Genomic DNA, 15,465 nt, shown 5'->3' on the forward strand with positions numbered 1-15,465 from the left:
CAGTACTCCAGGTGGGGCCCGACAAGCACTGAGTGGGATGATCATGCCTCTATCTCTGCTAGTAATGCCCCTGCAGATGCAGCCCAGGCTCCAATTTGCCTTTGTGCCTGCAACAGCATGTTGCCGACTCACATACAGCCGTCTGTCCACCAGGATCCACAGGTCCCTTTCAGCAAGGCTGGTCCCAGCCACACAGTTCCCAGCCTGTACTGGGCTCTCTGGTTACATTGTCCCAGGTGCAGGACTCTGCACTTGTTTTTGTTAAACTTCATACAGTTCTGGGGAAGCTGCTCTTCCAGCCTGTCCAGGTCTCTGTAAGATGGCTCTCCCTTCTGATGCGTCCACTTCACCACCCACTTCAGTGTCATTAGCAGACTTGGTGAGGGTGTTTTCAATCCCCTGTCCAGACCATTTGTGAATATGTAAACAGTGCAGGGTCCAGTATCAGTCCCCGGGGGACCCCACTTGTGACATGGCTGCCAGTCTGAATAAGAATCATTGATCACCACCCTCTGAGTGCAAGTTGTTTGCCAGTTTCCCAATTATCTCACTGACCACCCATCCAATCTGTATTCTGCCAGGAGGAAACTGTGGGAAACAGTGTTGAAAACTTTGCTGAAGGCCAGGTAAACAATATCCACTGCTATTCTCATGTCAACAGAAAGTGTCACCTTGTTGTAGGTGATGAGGTCAGTGTGGCATGATTTGCTTTTGGTAGGTCTGTGTTGGCTTTTCAAGTCACCTGCTTCACTTAGCTTGCAATAGTTTCTAAGAAGACTTGTTCCATTACTTTCCGAGGGACTGAAGTAAGACTCATGGGCCTGTAGTTCCCTGGTTGCTCTTCTGGGTCCTTTGTGTAGATAGATGGGCATGACATTTGCTCTCTTCCAGTCATCAGGGATATCCTCCAATCTACATCACTTTTCAAAGATTATGGACAGTGGCCTCACTCCAATGTCAGCCACTTCCCTTAATACCCGAGGTGGATGTCATCCGGGTCCATAGACTGATGTGGGCTGAGCCCTTGCAGGAGGCCACAGATCAGCCCTTCCTCCACTGGCAGTGGTTCAATAAGTACTTCTCTGCTGTGCTCATCCTAAGGTTGGCAATCTCCTTTTAAATATTGTCAGCTGACAAAGAGGATGGTACAGTTGAATGGATTTGCAGGCTACATTGTTCCTAAATAATTAGGTTGTGTTCTTCCATGGCACAGAGTGGAACACGGCAGAGGACACCAATCTTCCCAGTCTCAGAACATCCTACAGGGTATTACTCTCTAGACTAATCTAAACAATTTAGAATTGGCCTTTCATAAAAGCAGTCAGCGTGCCTTATTGCCAGCAAGACACAAGGCACTGTTGGAAAGCAAAAGCCACTGTTAGAAAGCAGAAGCTTGCAAAAAAAAAAAAAAAAAATGGCACTCAGGTCTGAATTTGTCCTAAATCAGAAGATGAAGTACCTGTTCCCCTGTACAGCATTAAGCTACAGCGAATAAAGAAATTAATCTCTTGAGGTCAGTTAGACGACCTTCAGCAAGCATCCACATCTTTAGTTAGATTAAGAGTGTTTTAGAGCTGGCCTTTGGGCCCTCATATTTTGCATATACTGCACCAGCCACTCTTACAGTGTCATCCAGGAACAGCTAGCCAAAGCAGAACATCAAAAAGTACACAATTATGTCACAGCTGTAGCCTCTCCTGTCCACTCTTCTACAGCATCCAGGACAGGGAAACAGGTCTGTAAGTGTCTACTGTTGTCCTCTTTGAGTCACCCTACAGTGTCAACAAGTTTTCAAAAATCCTCAGGTTACATGTAAACAAGTGCCTAAATATAACAGAAGGCATTTGACTGTGTCAGTAGATTATTGACCTGTGATCTTTGGATGATTACTAAAAGGAGGCAGTCAAAAAGTCATAAAGGAAATGTATTGGCAGACTAAACTTTAATAAATAGGGTTTTGCAAATCTGTGTTGCTCCAAAATTTTTAAGGATGTACAATCAGAAAAAGAGAGGGCAAAGAGACTGTTCTCCACACAGATACAGGTTTTTACCTGCTTTTAGTACTGTACACATTGTCACTTACAAAGTATCCAGGTTTTGGTTTTTTTAATTATTTTTTCCAGGAGAAATTCTCTTAAATACTTTATTTCATAGTTTAAAAAAGTAAAACCAGGACAGATAAAGCTCTCCTACTCTTTAAAAGCAATTTTGTTGAAGGGACACACAGCACTGCTCAAACATCATTACATGCTGGTTTATCAGCTTTACTCTGCTCACCCTAAACCACACCATTTAGTCACTACGTTACAATTTTATGCAGACACTAAGAAAAGCAGCAGAACTTGTAGTTCTTGTGCTACTGAAACCTAGAAATCTTCACAGTAGATTTGAAGTGTTTAGAGATTTGTTTAGTTTCAAGTCATATTTGCTTTTTGCCCCCACTTATAAGGTTTGATATACAAATGTACATTACATGCTACATCTGCAGCTGAAAATTATTTGGAGACATTTACCTCATTTCAGACTACCACCAATCTCCATGTCTACCTCTTGACAGTCTGTAGTATAGATGGAAATTGTGGTTCAATTTTCACAGCCCTAGCCCTAAATTGGGTGATGCATCATACATACATGCTAAACCCATCTACGCTGCAGACTTGCTAGTGCTAACCACACTTCTATTGCTCACCTGTGCAGAGAGATACTAGGGGCAACAACACTGCCCGGTTTTAGTCCTGATTTTCCTAAATGCACTTAGTTCTGCATTTTGATTTTAAACAAAATGCATCATTTTCCTATTCTTTGTTAACATATCAAGAACATTCTAAACTGTATTTTTAAAGATTAGTAGTAACAAAAATGGGAGAACATGGTACACCTGTAACAGACATTTTGGAAAAATACATGATGGCAAGTAGTTCCATTCTTCAGAGAGGGTTTACACAGGAAAAGTGCAAAGAATGACAAACCACTTTTCATTGCCAAAGACTGCACTCTATCAACAATGGAAACTTTTCCAACTGGTAGTTTAGCTAGTTGGAAGATCCTGTATTATCAGCAATGTATTTTTAATTTCTTGGAGAGTAATTCAGGGAAAGCATTTGTCATTTTATTGGGTGTCCTGGTTTTGGCTGGGATAGAGTTAACTTGTTGTTGTTGGGTTTGTTTTTAATTACATCCCTGACACAAAGTTTGTTTCCTTTGGTAGGAAATGTAATAACAGAGTTAGCTTTCTAACAAAGGAAGAAAACAGGCAAGTTGTCCAGCACTCCTCCCTTAACTCTTGTACCAGTTTAGCCATAATTAAGGACCTAAATTAACCCCAGACAGTAACATTTTCATTGCAGGGCCAAATCTCACTATTTTTCCACACTTACAAAAAGAGAATTATTAGCTATATTCCCTATCCCTACTTCTAAGCACATGCACGTCTGAATTATAATGATGGGCGGATAAAGATTGAAGCCTGGCATGTGATGACATCTCCCATATTTAGGGTTTTGTACATTAATGACACCATGCTGCAGCCCTTCTGGAAACTAGGCAAATGGATAAATAAACTCAGAAAGGAAAAGGACTCTGTGTACGGTTGGTTTATGTTTAGGTTCAGCATTTAAACAGTTTTCTAGGTTTTGCAACCATACATTCAGATCAATGCTGAAAATGCAGAAAGAATAGCATAGAAAAGGGAGCCAGCTTTTTAAAAGTATAATTATAAAAAATAAAATCAGCCCTTTCCCTGAATAAGGCTAGACAAGATTGCTAGAATCACAGGTGTATACAAATGCTCCCACAAATGCTAAAGTGTTATATAGAGTATTCCCTAGAGTCCTACGTGAAGAAAACCAGGGTGTGTCAAATTCAACTCTTAAATAATTGGGCTGAATTCGCCTCTGTTTCCAGATGTTCTTCAGATGGCCTCAAGATGTTGGTCAATCTACAGCTCATTTCAATTGTCTAGTCCTGAAGTGAGTAACTGAACTGGGGTCTACATATGAAAGCAACTATACAATTCCATTTGTCTCATTTTGAACAGATGGGAAACCAGCACACAGGCCATAGCTGTTAAGTACCCAGAAGCAGAATAAAAGCTAACGAAAAATAAATTAAGAACTTATGTTACAAGCAGCTTGTCCTGCTCCCTTTGAGATCTTGGTATAAGCTTCTTCCAATCTATCAGTATTATCCTAGGCTTGTCTAGTTCTCATACTGTCACCAACACTTTCATTTCACCAGCCAGCTGACGATGACGAGGCAAAGCTGAACACTATTAGCATGTAAAACACACTGCAAGAGATGCAGTCATGAAAAGGAGCAATACTGCATGGAAGAGAGGACCCAGACCAAATGACTAATCACCTCCAGACTTCTGTTTAATGGGTAAGTCACAGAGGGACAACTGCATCTACTGCAAGTATTGCAGATGCAGCAAAACTATTCATCAGCCTGCAGAAGACCTGTGAAATTGCACATGCACTCTTTGACTTACACTCCCCCCTCACTGGGAGGGGATCAGCTAGAGCTAACAATGCATCCATTCCACATCTGAAATTGCTAATTCTGCCTATCCCCACCAGCCATCCCCACCAGCCATCCCCACTGACTAGAGAATACAGAACCAAAATCTTCCAGTAAATGCAAAACATCGACTAAAAGGTTGTGACAATTGAAGGAAGTGACCAGAGCTGGAAGTTGTCCCTCTGGTGCCTACCCCATACGGAAAGGCTGCCAATTTGTGTTCTCCAATCTTGCACTTAATGGTATCGGATTTTGGACTTATTTCTACAGCTTGATGTGAGACACTTTGCAAGCCATAAGTCCCCTTTATCTCAGCATGTAAGTTTCTCCTTGATTTATTTCTCCTCTACGGATTTATTTGTATTTATTATCTTCAGAAAGATACAAATACCCCAAGTTTGTCACTGCTATCTGTACTCATCTCAGACACAAGATAGCTTAATGGCTAAAAATAGGATACAGATTTATACAGAGTCAAGAAGGTCAGACTTCCAATTACAGAGCCAGAAACAAGATTAAAAGTAATTGAGAGTTTCATATGTTATATTTAAAGCACAAAGATTCTTAAGTATACCTCATCTAGAATGTCTATGTGTTTTCCTAGCCACAACAGTTGTGGACTGAGTCCAGATTCACCCTGTTTTCCATGTGACCAGTCCAGACCAGAGCTGGCTGAGAGGAGTGACAAAACCTGCCCTGTCCCTCCCATACTGCTCCAGACCTCCTATTTTCCTTTAGTAAATTCCATTTTCTCATGCAGTCCCTCATTTTAGTTTCCCCATTTGCTTTCTTAATCTAGTAAGAATGTAATTTCCATGATTTACCTCTCCTTACACGAAACTTCTTCTTTCAATATTTTTTAAACTAATATGAATAGTCAGTGTTACATTGAAGACACAGGTGCAATGACTTACCCTCAGTATTCAGAACATTCTTTGGTATTGGTTTTCTCCTCCCAGCTCTCTTTAAGGCAGAGAATCTGTTGTATTGCAGCTTTAATCATCTCTTCCTTCCATGGACACCCAGGACATGGTTTAAGAATGCTTCTTAGACTTACAGTATTTCACATCAATTTAATATTTTTCATATTTTCCTTTCTTATGGAAAGCAGGCATAGGTTTTAGACATATCAACAGCATAGATAACAGACTTGGTACCAAGAAATTTATGCTTATAACTTTTCCATTATCAACACCACCTTTGTCAATTTTAAAGACTTCTGACATCAAAGCATCATATTCCAGCTGGGATAGAAAATGGCAGATTTCCTACTGACTGATACTCATTGTTTGGTGCATCTCAAAATAGCCTTTATGTCTTATACTGGCACACCTCAAATACCCTTCACAAGCACTTCAGCAAGTGCTATTTAGGCAAAATTAGTTCTAACCTGCATCAGAAGCCAAATAAAAATGCAGCAAGCAGAAGACTTAACTATATGCATCTGTAGACCCTTACACCATATCCATGCACTTCTCTAATCCATCTTGCACTTGCTAGACCACACTACTTTGTTCACCACAGAGAAAACAAATGAGTCTCAATTCAAGCATTCTCTTGTGTTATAACACCACCCATTTAAAATAGAGTCTTTTACATTCACTTCATCATCTTTATCTCACTGTGGCTGCTCTGCAGAGAAGATGAACTGTACATTCTTACATTTAGTTGTACCTACAAGCTCAGTCAAAACAGGGTTGTGTTAAAACTCCATTCATGACCCTTAGTGGGCTAAACAGAGGTGGAGTGGGGGTAGAATGGCAGAACCTTGAATTTCTGATTTTCACCTGAAAAATGAGCAGCAGCCCACAATAAGAGGTCAATAAGGTTGCAAAATCTAGTATTAAAAGTTCAGAAACACTTCAAAGTTCCCCATCCTACCCCAATTTGTTTTCTTCGGTCATATACATCACATTGTTGTGCAAAACTTCTAATTCAGCTTACAGCACTAAGGTGAAAGTTTTTCCTAACACGAAGCATTGGGCTAGAAACCCTAAAAAACATATTTAATCTCTGTTCTGTCACACACCCCTTGTAAAAAAAACTAGCTGAACTCATACCATAATGTATCTTAAAGGTATGAATTAAGACTTTACAAATAAACTCAATACTGTGCTAAAAAATTATCCATTGCTTGAGTAAAACTGCAAGTTCAAAATTTCAACTCAGGAGACCAAAAAACAACCCTGAAAAAAACGAAACCCAAAACAACTGGTTTTTGATAACTGAAATAAAATTTAGTTCTTAAATAATTGTTTACACAGAAACGCTTCCAAAAAAAGTCAAATTCTTGTTTTCAAAAACAGAGGATGGGCATTGATTTCTATAAGTTCTTATTTTTCTGACTTTTTTTTTTCCTCCCCACACTTGAATGATTCAATAAAATGAAAGTATTTTTGGCAAAGTATACTTTTCACCAAGAACTGTTTAAATTATTTTCTCAGTTTCCTTTCATCTTTTCTGAATTCAGTGATTGGTTTTACAACCTTCAAACTTTTGCAGCTCTAATTCTATAGTTACATATTCCTCCCTTCCTTTAAAAACTCCACCCATTTAACAGTACTAAATACAGCTGACTTAATTTTTGCACTTTATTTTTTGCAAGAGCAGACAGGCCAATGATTAGAGTAATGTGGTTTACATGGTGAGAGGATGATGGAAAAGAAACAGCAGAGATGGATTAGGCACAGAGAAAATTAAGTAGTAGGACATAAGCTAGACCAGCAGAAGGAAATGTTAACAGGCATAAGCAAAGATAAACAACCCCCCTTCATTTTCACTACCACCAGAGAAGTTTACCCATTTCTTCCCCAGATGCTTTTAGCTTTCCATTATGCTGCCCCTTATGCCAGAGCTTCCTCAAACTGATCTTTAAACTGCGTCACTTTTGCTTTTCAAGGATCTTCAAAGGTTCACTGCTACAATGACAATGACAGGAATCAGCTGAAGGGCAACTAGGCAAAATTACTGTTTGGTACATTTTCACAGACAATAACAGCAATGCACACAGAAGTTAGCAAATACATTAATTCAAGATGTCAGATATTTGGCAAAACACTCAGTCCTAGTTTACAGAAAAGGCACTGGGACTGCAAGTGCCCAGGACCACAGAGGAGTCCCAGACTTACAGTCCACTAAGCCATAACACCGGGCCCTGCCCAAAAGGTCATCTTTTGGCACCCCAAATCAGGTATGAGCTGTTATGCTGGACCAACCTCACCATATAGATGAGCTGCATACAGTCCAAACATTTACCTTCAAGCCACCAGGAGATGACAGGTTGCTGCCTTCTGGTTATTGAGAAAGGTTCAACCGCTTCCCCATCACCTCTCAGACAAAACCAAGCAAAAAACGCTCTCAGCAGTTGTCAACAGGCTATAAAGAACACAAGTTCATCCCTTCTTGGGTTAAGGGAAAACAAGGCTCCAGAACATTGGACAAAATATAGGTGATGAAAATAAATGGGAAAAGGAGGAAGAGGATTTGGAAAAAGATCAAAAGAGTATCAGGTAAGCTGTCATGAGAAAGAATTATTGCACTCATGAGCATATCATACTTCATATCTGAGCCACAGGTTTTTCCTTCCCTCAAGAGGCAATTCCTGTGGTAAGCTCCACAGGTCTACCATCCCCAGACAGTTATTTTGTGCATTTCGGAGAGAACAGATTTGCGTGCTCCAAATATCCCTACAGGAAAGGGTCAGTTTCAGAATTCCTGAACAGCCAAACATTAAGCCTATTCTTCAATATTTAAAAAAAGTTTTAAGAAATTATTAGAAAGATTTCCATCTCAGAAAAGCTTTGATTCTGATACAATCAGAAATCCCTAGTTTTACCTTGTGGCAAAGACTGGAAATTTACAGCTTGCAGTAAAAAAAAAAAAACCAAAAACATCTTATTTGTGTGCAGGAATGACTGTCTAGTTAAAAAAAGATCCCACCGTCTGCCCTTCTGCTCTCACACACCCAGACTCATGTGCAAGATGCAGGCTCCTTGCTGGTATTTGAACTTAGTAAAAAGAAGCCACTTCCTCATTAAGACATACCCAACTATGGTAATAACATGGAGAGCCAAAAGTAGTAACAGATTTATTATTACCACTGTGTGGAAATAATTTTTTTTCCTCTCTGTTACTCAATCCAGTTAATTATCCATGCAAAGTAAAGTTATTCCTGGCAGCCAGAGAGGCAAAACGAACTTCAATAATGCTGGGGGTGGAATGGTTGTTACGCAGGAGAAGAAACTAACTAGTTCAGTAAATTAGCCCAAATAGATACACACTGGGATTGGCCTCTAGAGATTCAAAATACCAAATTCAATGCTTTTAGGCTTATCATACTTCTTATTTAATAGAGAAATGTCTGATCTGGGACTGCATCATATCCCAAAGACTCTACAAAGCGGTAATTTTTTCAGAGAGCCCTGAGGGTAACAGGAAAAATTACAGAAAGCTTCAAACCATTCAGCTCCCGCAAGTATCCCTGCATTCTGGACTTTCACTTAAGCAACAAAGCACAACCAGCAAGGAATTTGTGGTGGTTACTGAATACTTGGATGGGTATTACAAAGCACAGCACTAAATGCTTCAATAGCCCAACATTTTCCTGGAAAAGCATAGTCTGATTTCTATGAGGGGAGAAGCTGGCTGAGATTGTAGCATCTTCTCAATGTTGTTGGCCTCGGCACAGCTCAGGCTGAAATACCATGTAATACCCCCAGCTCTCAGGGCATTCTGCAGGTACTCTTTGTTTGCTCTTAAAGCTTATTTGTCCTAGAAAATGTCAGATTTTACCTTGGGGTGGTGGTGGTGGTGTGTGATAAAAACCAAACCCCACCACATACCTATGACAATTAAGAGGATCGGGTAATCAAGCCATGGAGTGAAAAACCCCAAACCTACAAAAAGCACACAAAGCAAAAGCTGAAAGTAAACCACATAATTTATTCAAAGTATTTATTTCAACTGTCCACAGGCACAGTGATTGTATAAAGAATGAACGATGGGAACACAAATGAACACTATGGGAAAAGAAACCTCTTACATTTTTTCACTGTAGTAAAGTACAGACCACCAAGAACAGTTTGACTCAAATACCCAGCATCAGTTCCCACACGAGAGCTGTTATTGTTGGCTTCAACACCCAAGTCCAACAAGAACAGTAAGAACATGCATTCTGCTAATGTTTGAATAACTCTTGCCAACAAATTGATCCCACAGCAGCAAGGCTGTAAGAGATGGATTCAAATATAAGTGAGAAAGTAACTGAAGGGAAAAGACATGCAGCACTCCTCTTTTAGCATAGGTGTTCAATGGGAGCCTTTTTTATTGCCCTTATTTAAAATGGATTATTTCTTTCTTCTCCCCTCTTTGGAAAGAAAGGGCTCAAAGGGCATTGGTGAGCATCTGTAATTTACATGCAAGGGAGACACAACTGCCAGAGAAATACAGATTCCACAGATGTTAACCCAGAGGACAGCCCAAATTAAGCAAGTCTCTAAATAAGGTCTGGGAGTCACTTTCTGAAGAAAAGCAGCATTCTTTCCAAAGTAGGCAGTTACAGCTGTCAGTTTAACCCCAGTCCAGCAGACAGTCTTCTAAATTTACCTGATTACTCTGTGATAAAGTCATCACTTCCATAGGCAAAAAGGATAAATCACCAAGATAAAAAGAACAGAAGACACTAGTGATTGGTCCCTATAAGGGACAGTATTTTGAAATATCAAAACGGGCCTGACTAGTAAACCTGAAAACTAAGCCCCTATTAATCCACAAACAGATTCATTGCAGCATTAAATGATCAAGGCTCCTGATAAATAGGTTAATGGCCTGTCCAAAGCAGCACTGGCTGAGCTGTACCGTTCAAGGGCTTGAGCACATATTTCTGCATGGTATCATACCATACCACTGCTATCCCAGAACCAGTTAAGCTATCTCCTGCACAGTGGAGTTATAATCTATACCTCCAAATCAGTTTCATTGTTACTTCTCAAGCTGTCAAAGGAGCAAATCTGCAGAAGACACAAAATGTAATTTTATTCTCATGTGACTATTTCTTCTGTAGGAAATATAGCTTCCCTCTCTAGAAGGATATCACACAGCATCGAGTACGACATTGACCTTTGACCATTCTTTTCAGGCACCTTCATTATTTTTCTGCTCAAACACATTCAACCTTTTGGTCCATTAGCTCAGAGATGCATGCATGTACACCATGCCACAAATGGAAAGAAAGCAGACAAAAATAATAAAAAAATACAGTAAATTTATATTTGTTTTAAACTGTGATGCCCCAGTGAAGCCTATTTCCTGAAGAGATATCATCCTTTCAATTTTCTCAGTCCTTTACAGGCTCTTAACATTAAGTGGGACTCTGTACCTTTAATTGTGCTCTTCCATCTTGCACAAGTAAACCTTTTCCATAGTAGTCTTTTAAAGTTATAAATAAAACACCCAACTATTTTCTTTTTCCCACAGATGAGAACATTAAAACATTGACATTTTAATCTGTTCTATACAAGAGTGAGTTGTGTCAGCACACTGCTTCCAGCTACAACAACAGAAAAACCCAAGTTTAATTAAAGACAGAGTGGAGAAGCTGCATCGTGGTGTCTGAGCCACAGAGATGCACTCACTCACCATTTTGGGCTCAGTTTCCTCTTTGGATAACTGCTTGGCAGACAAAAGATGATTGAAAAGAAAGGGAAAGGGGGACAAGAAACAAATGTATTTTTTCAGATAGGAGACACGAAAGGTGAGACCATATACCTGAGACATACACATTAAAAATTTTACCTGTAACATTAAAGGCACAAACAACCCCATCACAAATGCATAGCAGAAGCCCATCACACCCACATCAGCCTTGTCATTTCAGTGCTAGGGCTTGTACTGATCTAAGCTTTAATGCTGTGAATTAATACCCATTTCCACTGACATTCTTTTCCCTGGGAAGTTCCAGTGATGTTCTACTTTTAACATTGAAACCACAAAATTCTGGGTTTCCACTTTCAGGTAAGCAAGAGACACACTGTCTGCCACCAGGTAGTACCCAATGCTTCTAGCAGGAATCTTTCAGCAATTCATCAGTCTGTGCCCCTTCAAGGTACAGGACTGCTGCAAGTTGGGCACGGTGGGTGCCTTGTCCTGTGATGGAGAAGGTCTGAAGGGAACAGAAGACTGCTCTACTATCAGCGGCTCCCTTCCTGCACTCCTAGCCATGAGCTAAAAGATGGAGGTCTGCAGATCTCAAGTTATTCCCACCAGTGCTTCCTCAGCAGCAAAGGCTGCGATGCTTCCAATGCCCTCAGCTGCCTGTGCTCACTGCTGCAAAGGAAGGCAATGTGTAAGGAGAGGCTGAGAGAAATGGGTCTGTTCAGCCTGAAGGAGATGAGGCTAAAGGGCAACCTAATTGCTGTCTGCAACTACCTACTGGGCAGTTAGAGAGGAGACAGGCTCTTCTTAGAGCTGCTCAGAGAAAGAAGAGGAAACAGAAGAAAATTATAGCCAAGGAAATTTCAGCTACGGACAAGGAAAAATTCTTCAGTGAGCATGGTCAGAGTGGAACAGGTTACTTGGGGAGGTTATACAATCTTCAGCTGTAGAGTTACTTCGGAACTAAGTTGCTCAATGTAACATCAGTAGCACTGCTCTGAGCAGGGGGTTGTACCAGCTGCCCTCCAAAAGGACTCTTCTGCCAAAACCATTCTACGATCACATGACAGATCTGCTTCTCACACCCCTGCTACTACACACAAAATGGGAGCAGGTAGACAACAAAAAAGTAATCTCCCATAACAAGTCATGTATGACACTGCAGACTGAAAAAAATACACCTTTCAGATTCACATACCTGTGTGCGTTTAGACTGCACATGCTAACGTTTCCCAACCAAACCATTATGGCAGCATCATCGTTCATGAGAATGACTTCTCACAGGTGATAGCCTTAAGCAGCCCTTGGGTGCTTACATTTCCAAGTCAGGAACCTAGCTTTTATGTTTAGGTCTTTGAAGTAGTATAAAAATTAACGCAGACTTGTTCTGCACCTGGTGTGGCATCTTCCAGTAGCCATCAGCTGGATAAGAATTTCTCCTTCCAAATTGCAAAGGCAGTCACCCCACAGTTTTTCCTTGTTCAACAGGAAAGCCACAAACACTCAGCCATTTACTATGGTTTCATTACATTACCCAAACAAAGGTGCTTTGCAGTATTATTTTTAATAATGCACGTCAAAACTACTACAAACAGGAATATCAAGGGAGTAAGATAAAATGTTTTCTGCACTAGAAGTGAGACTTAATTTCTAATGAGATCATTTTGTTAGCATTTCACATCCAAATTTCCAAGTACACAGAAGTCTTAGTAATATGTTTTTTTTAAAAAAAACCCACATGTTAATTCATAACATTGTCACTCACTGGCTGGAGAAGAATATTGCTAGCATTTGATCCTGCACTCTCAAAACTTCACTTCAGTTCAAAAGGAGAACAGTTCAGGCTAGCTGATACCCCTAATGTAGAGAATAAGTCAAAGTGAGTAAGAAGAGTTGTGTAAATAGGAACAAAATGGAAAGTGGATATGAAACTGAAGAATAAGTAGGAAATAGAAGTATACTAATACCATTTTTTACTATAAGGATCAGCATCTACTAGTGTTTGCAAAACTCACCAGTCTAGCCCCAGTTAAATGAAACTATGATTATTCAGTCCAAAAATAAAGCTGGAGCGTAATATAATTCAAACTGTACTACAAATCACAGGCAAGTTACAATCCATCTTCCAAAATTTGGAAGGAAAGCTTTTCAGCTGGCAGGCAGAATAAACATTCATATAGATGAGGATGCAAAGAAGGTGGGAGTAGAATGAAAAAAAATTTCTCCTCACCACAAACTTTTATGGTTAAGTATGTATAATTGTTTCCTGCCCCATCTTTCACACAGAATAGGAAAGATATTCATATCAACAAAAATAATAGTCACATTCTTGACCAGTTTCTCAAGAAAAACCCCCAACATCAAACACACCACCCAACCCAACCACCAAAACACCCCTGACAAAACACAACCCAGGGCTCATTAAGACACCAAAATAAGAGCCAGATTTTCAAATTAACCCTGCATAGTGGATGCATGTTGGTTGCCAAGCTGCATTGAAAATCTGGCCCACTGACAGATCCTGAACTTTTGAAGACGCAGCCATATGTACTGCATTCCTGTCAGATGGTACCACCTCTTCTGTTTGTGCATGTACCAACCATCAAAAAAGGCACCTGCAGTATTGTACCTGATGAAAAGAATTATTAAATATCTGTTCATGGGAGAACTTTGTTGAGAGCATGGAAGTTTATTTATACACCTGCTTTCCTCACTAGTTAAGCATGTTTCACTATTCCCATTTTCAAGCATGTCTGTAGTGTGTACAAACTTTGCAGTGTTTCCTGTGCAAAAGCACCATGTTATAAGCCTGATGTATATTGTTGATGAATGTATACTATGAAGGAATTTCCAAGGTGTTTTTTCCATCTACTTCTCAAAGAGGAAAAAAAATCCTAAGAAAGTCTGTGAATCCAAGCAGAGACTTCAGAAGTCCTTTCAGACAATCAAAAGCAGGATTTTCCAACCAGGCAGCTGTAGTTCATTAGATCTGCCATGGACCGTGAAAGCCACTTGCCAATAGTGTCGAAAGACTATTACTCATTTCAATCTCTCTGAAGAGGACAGCGCTCTGACAAAGCATTAGTGAAAAACTACAGAGTTTGGGGCTCTGACTGGAACAGCTAAGCATGCAGATGGAAGTTCAATACTTAACAAGAAGCTGAGTTGTGAAGGCAGATTGATGTCCTAGCTTTTCACCTTCAGAGATCTGAGTTTCCATCTAGATTATAAATGGAAGAAAATGTTTTGGAAATAAAAATAAGCTGCCCATGTGGACAATAATCATACCATACAACCTGGCAGAAATCTTTTTCTGAATAGCTAGTTTTCCACACCCCTTTGAGTCTTGCTAATCTGCAACTGACAGCAAAAATGTCTATTATTCTGGGACTAGTCAAATCAGGTAAGAATCAATCCCAATCCAGCAGTCAATATGAAATACCAAGACGTTCTCCTGAAATAAATACAAGATTAAGGCAAACATAAGGAGAGAGTCTGGAAAACACTGATTCTGTTCCTTTCATGAATTAAATTTCTGTGTAAATAACAATAAAAATAAGGTCTTTTTACCATAGTACATAATTGGATGGGTTTGGCCCACCTAAGCATTTGGCTAGCAGATGTTACAGTTGTGGGTATAGCATTTGAATTCAAACACAATGCCTTCCCCTTTAGCTGGTTGTAATTATCTAACCCATTCTAATAACTGTTCTCTTCTGCATCAACTTGCGTCTTCACTTTTAATGCCTATAGTAGCACTGTGGACATTTTAATGACAGACACCTCAGTTCCAGGCAGTATTATTATGTGGTCAGACATCACGCAGCAAGTTACACATCTCTCAGAAGACTAATACACTTAATGTTGAGGCCTTTACTACCATAATACCATAGCCCGTAAATACTCCATTTGCCATCCCCAAGCACATCAGCTCTGGTCTCCTGTATGCAGTAGTGGCTAGGAAGAGTTGTCAGAAATCCAGCAGGTGAACTAGAGATAAAACAATTTCTCCATTAGTGTCTGTTAATCAAATAAATACCACCACCCCCCAAGCCGCCAGATATTAGTATAAAAATCTAAAGCAACAGAAAGGACTCAAGAGAAAGCATTCTCTTCATCCCTGAGAATCAATAATCCACTTTGTATATTTTTTACTTGGACTCTATTTTTAAAACTATGTTTTTACAGATTACCAATCAGCAAGAGACCAGTTTTCATTCCTAACATACACCCTACTTTAGAGAAGAGCGTTTGCAGAGAGTTGTAAAAAAGCATGACGAATATACAGCAAATAGC

The 15,465-nt window shown here is 39.8% G+C and overlaps 1 protein-coding gene across 37 annotated transcripts in view; it reads right to left on the reverse strand.

Annotated features, from left to right (window-relative positions):
• Positions 1 to 15,465, reverse strand: part of LOC308053655 (uncharacterized protein) — a 130,780-nt gene that overhangs the window by 95,193 nt on the left and 20,122 nt on the right. For 17 of the 37 annotated variants that reach the window (XR_013923726.1, XR_013923736.1, XR_013923737.1 and 14 more), the window contains one exon: positions 7,774 to 15,159. The exons of 14 other annotated variants lie outside the window; for them this stretch is intronic. Coding sequence is in view for 2 of the 23 variants with exons in the window: in XM_080365189.1 (XP_080221315.1) it covers positions 7,774 to 7,845; positions 8,354 to 8,411 (130 nt within the window). In the remaining 21 variants the exon portion in view is untranslated. 6 more of the 37 variants (XM_080365189.1, XM_080365188.1, XR_013923734.1 and 3 more) reach the window with 4 other exon arrangements.

This window comes from Falco punctatus, assembly GCF_963210335.1.
Source record: "Falco punctatus genome assembly, chromosome: 14".
Taxonomy (NCBI): Eukaryota; Metazoa; Chordata; class Aves; order Falconiformes; family Falconidae; genus Falco; species Falco punctatus.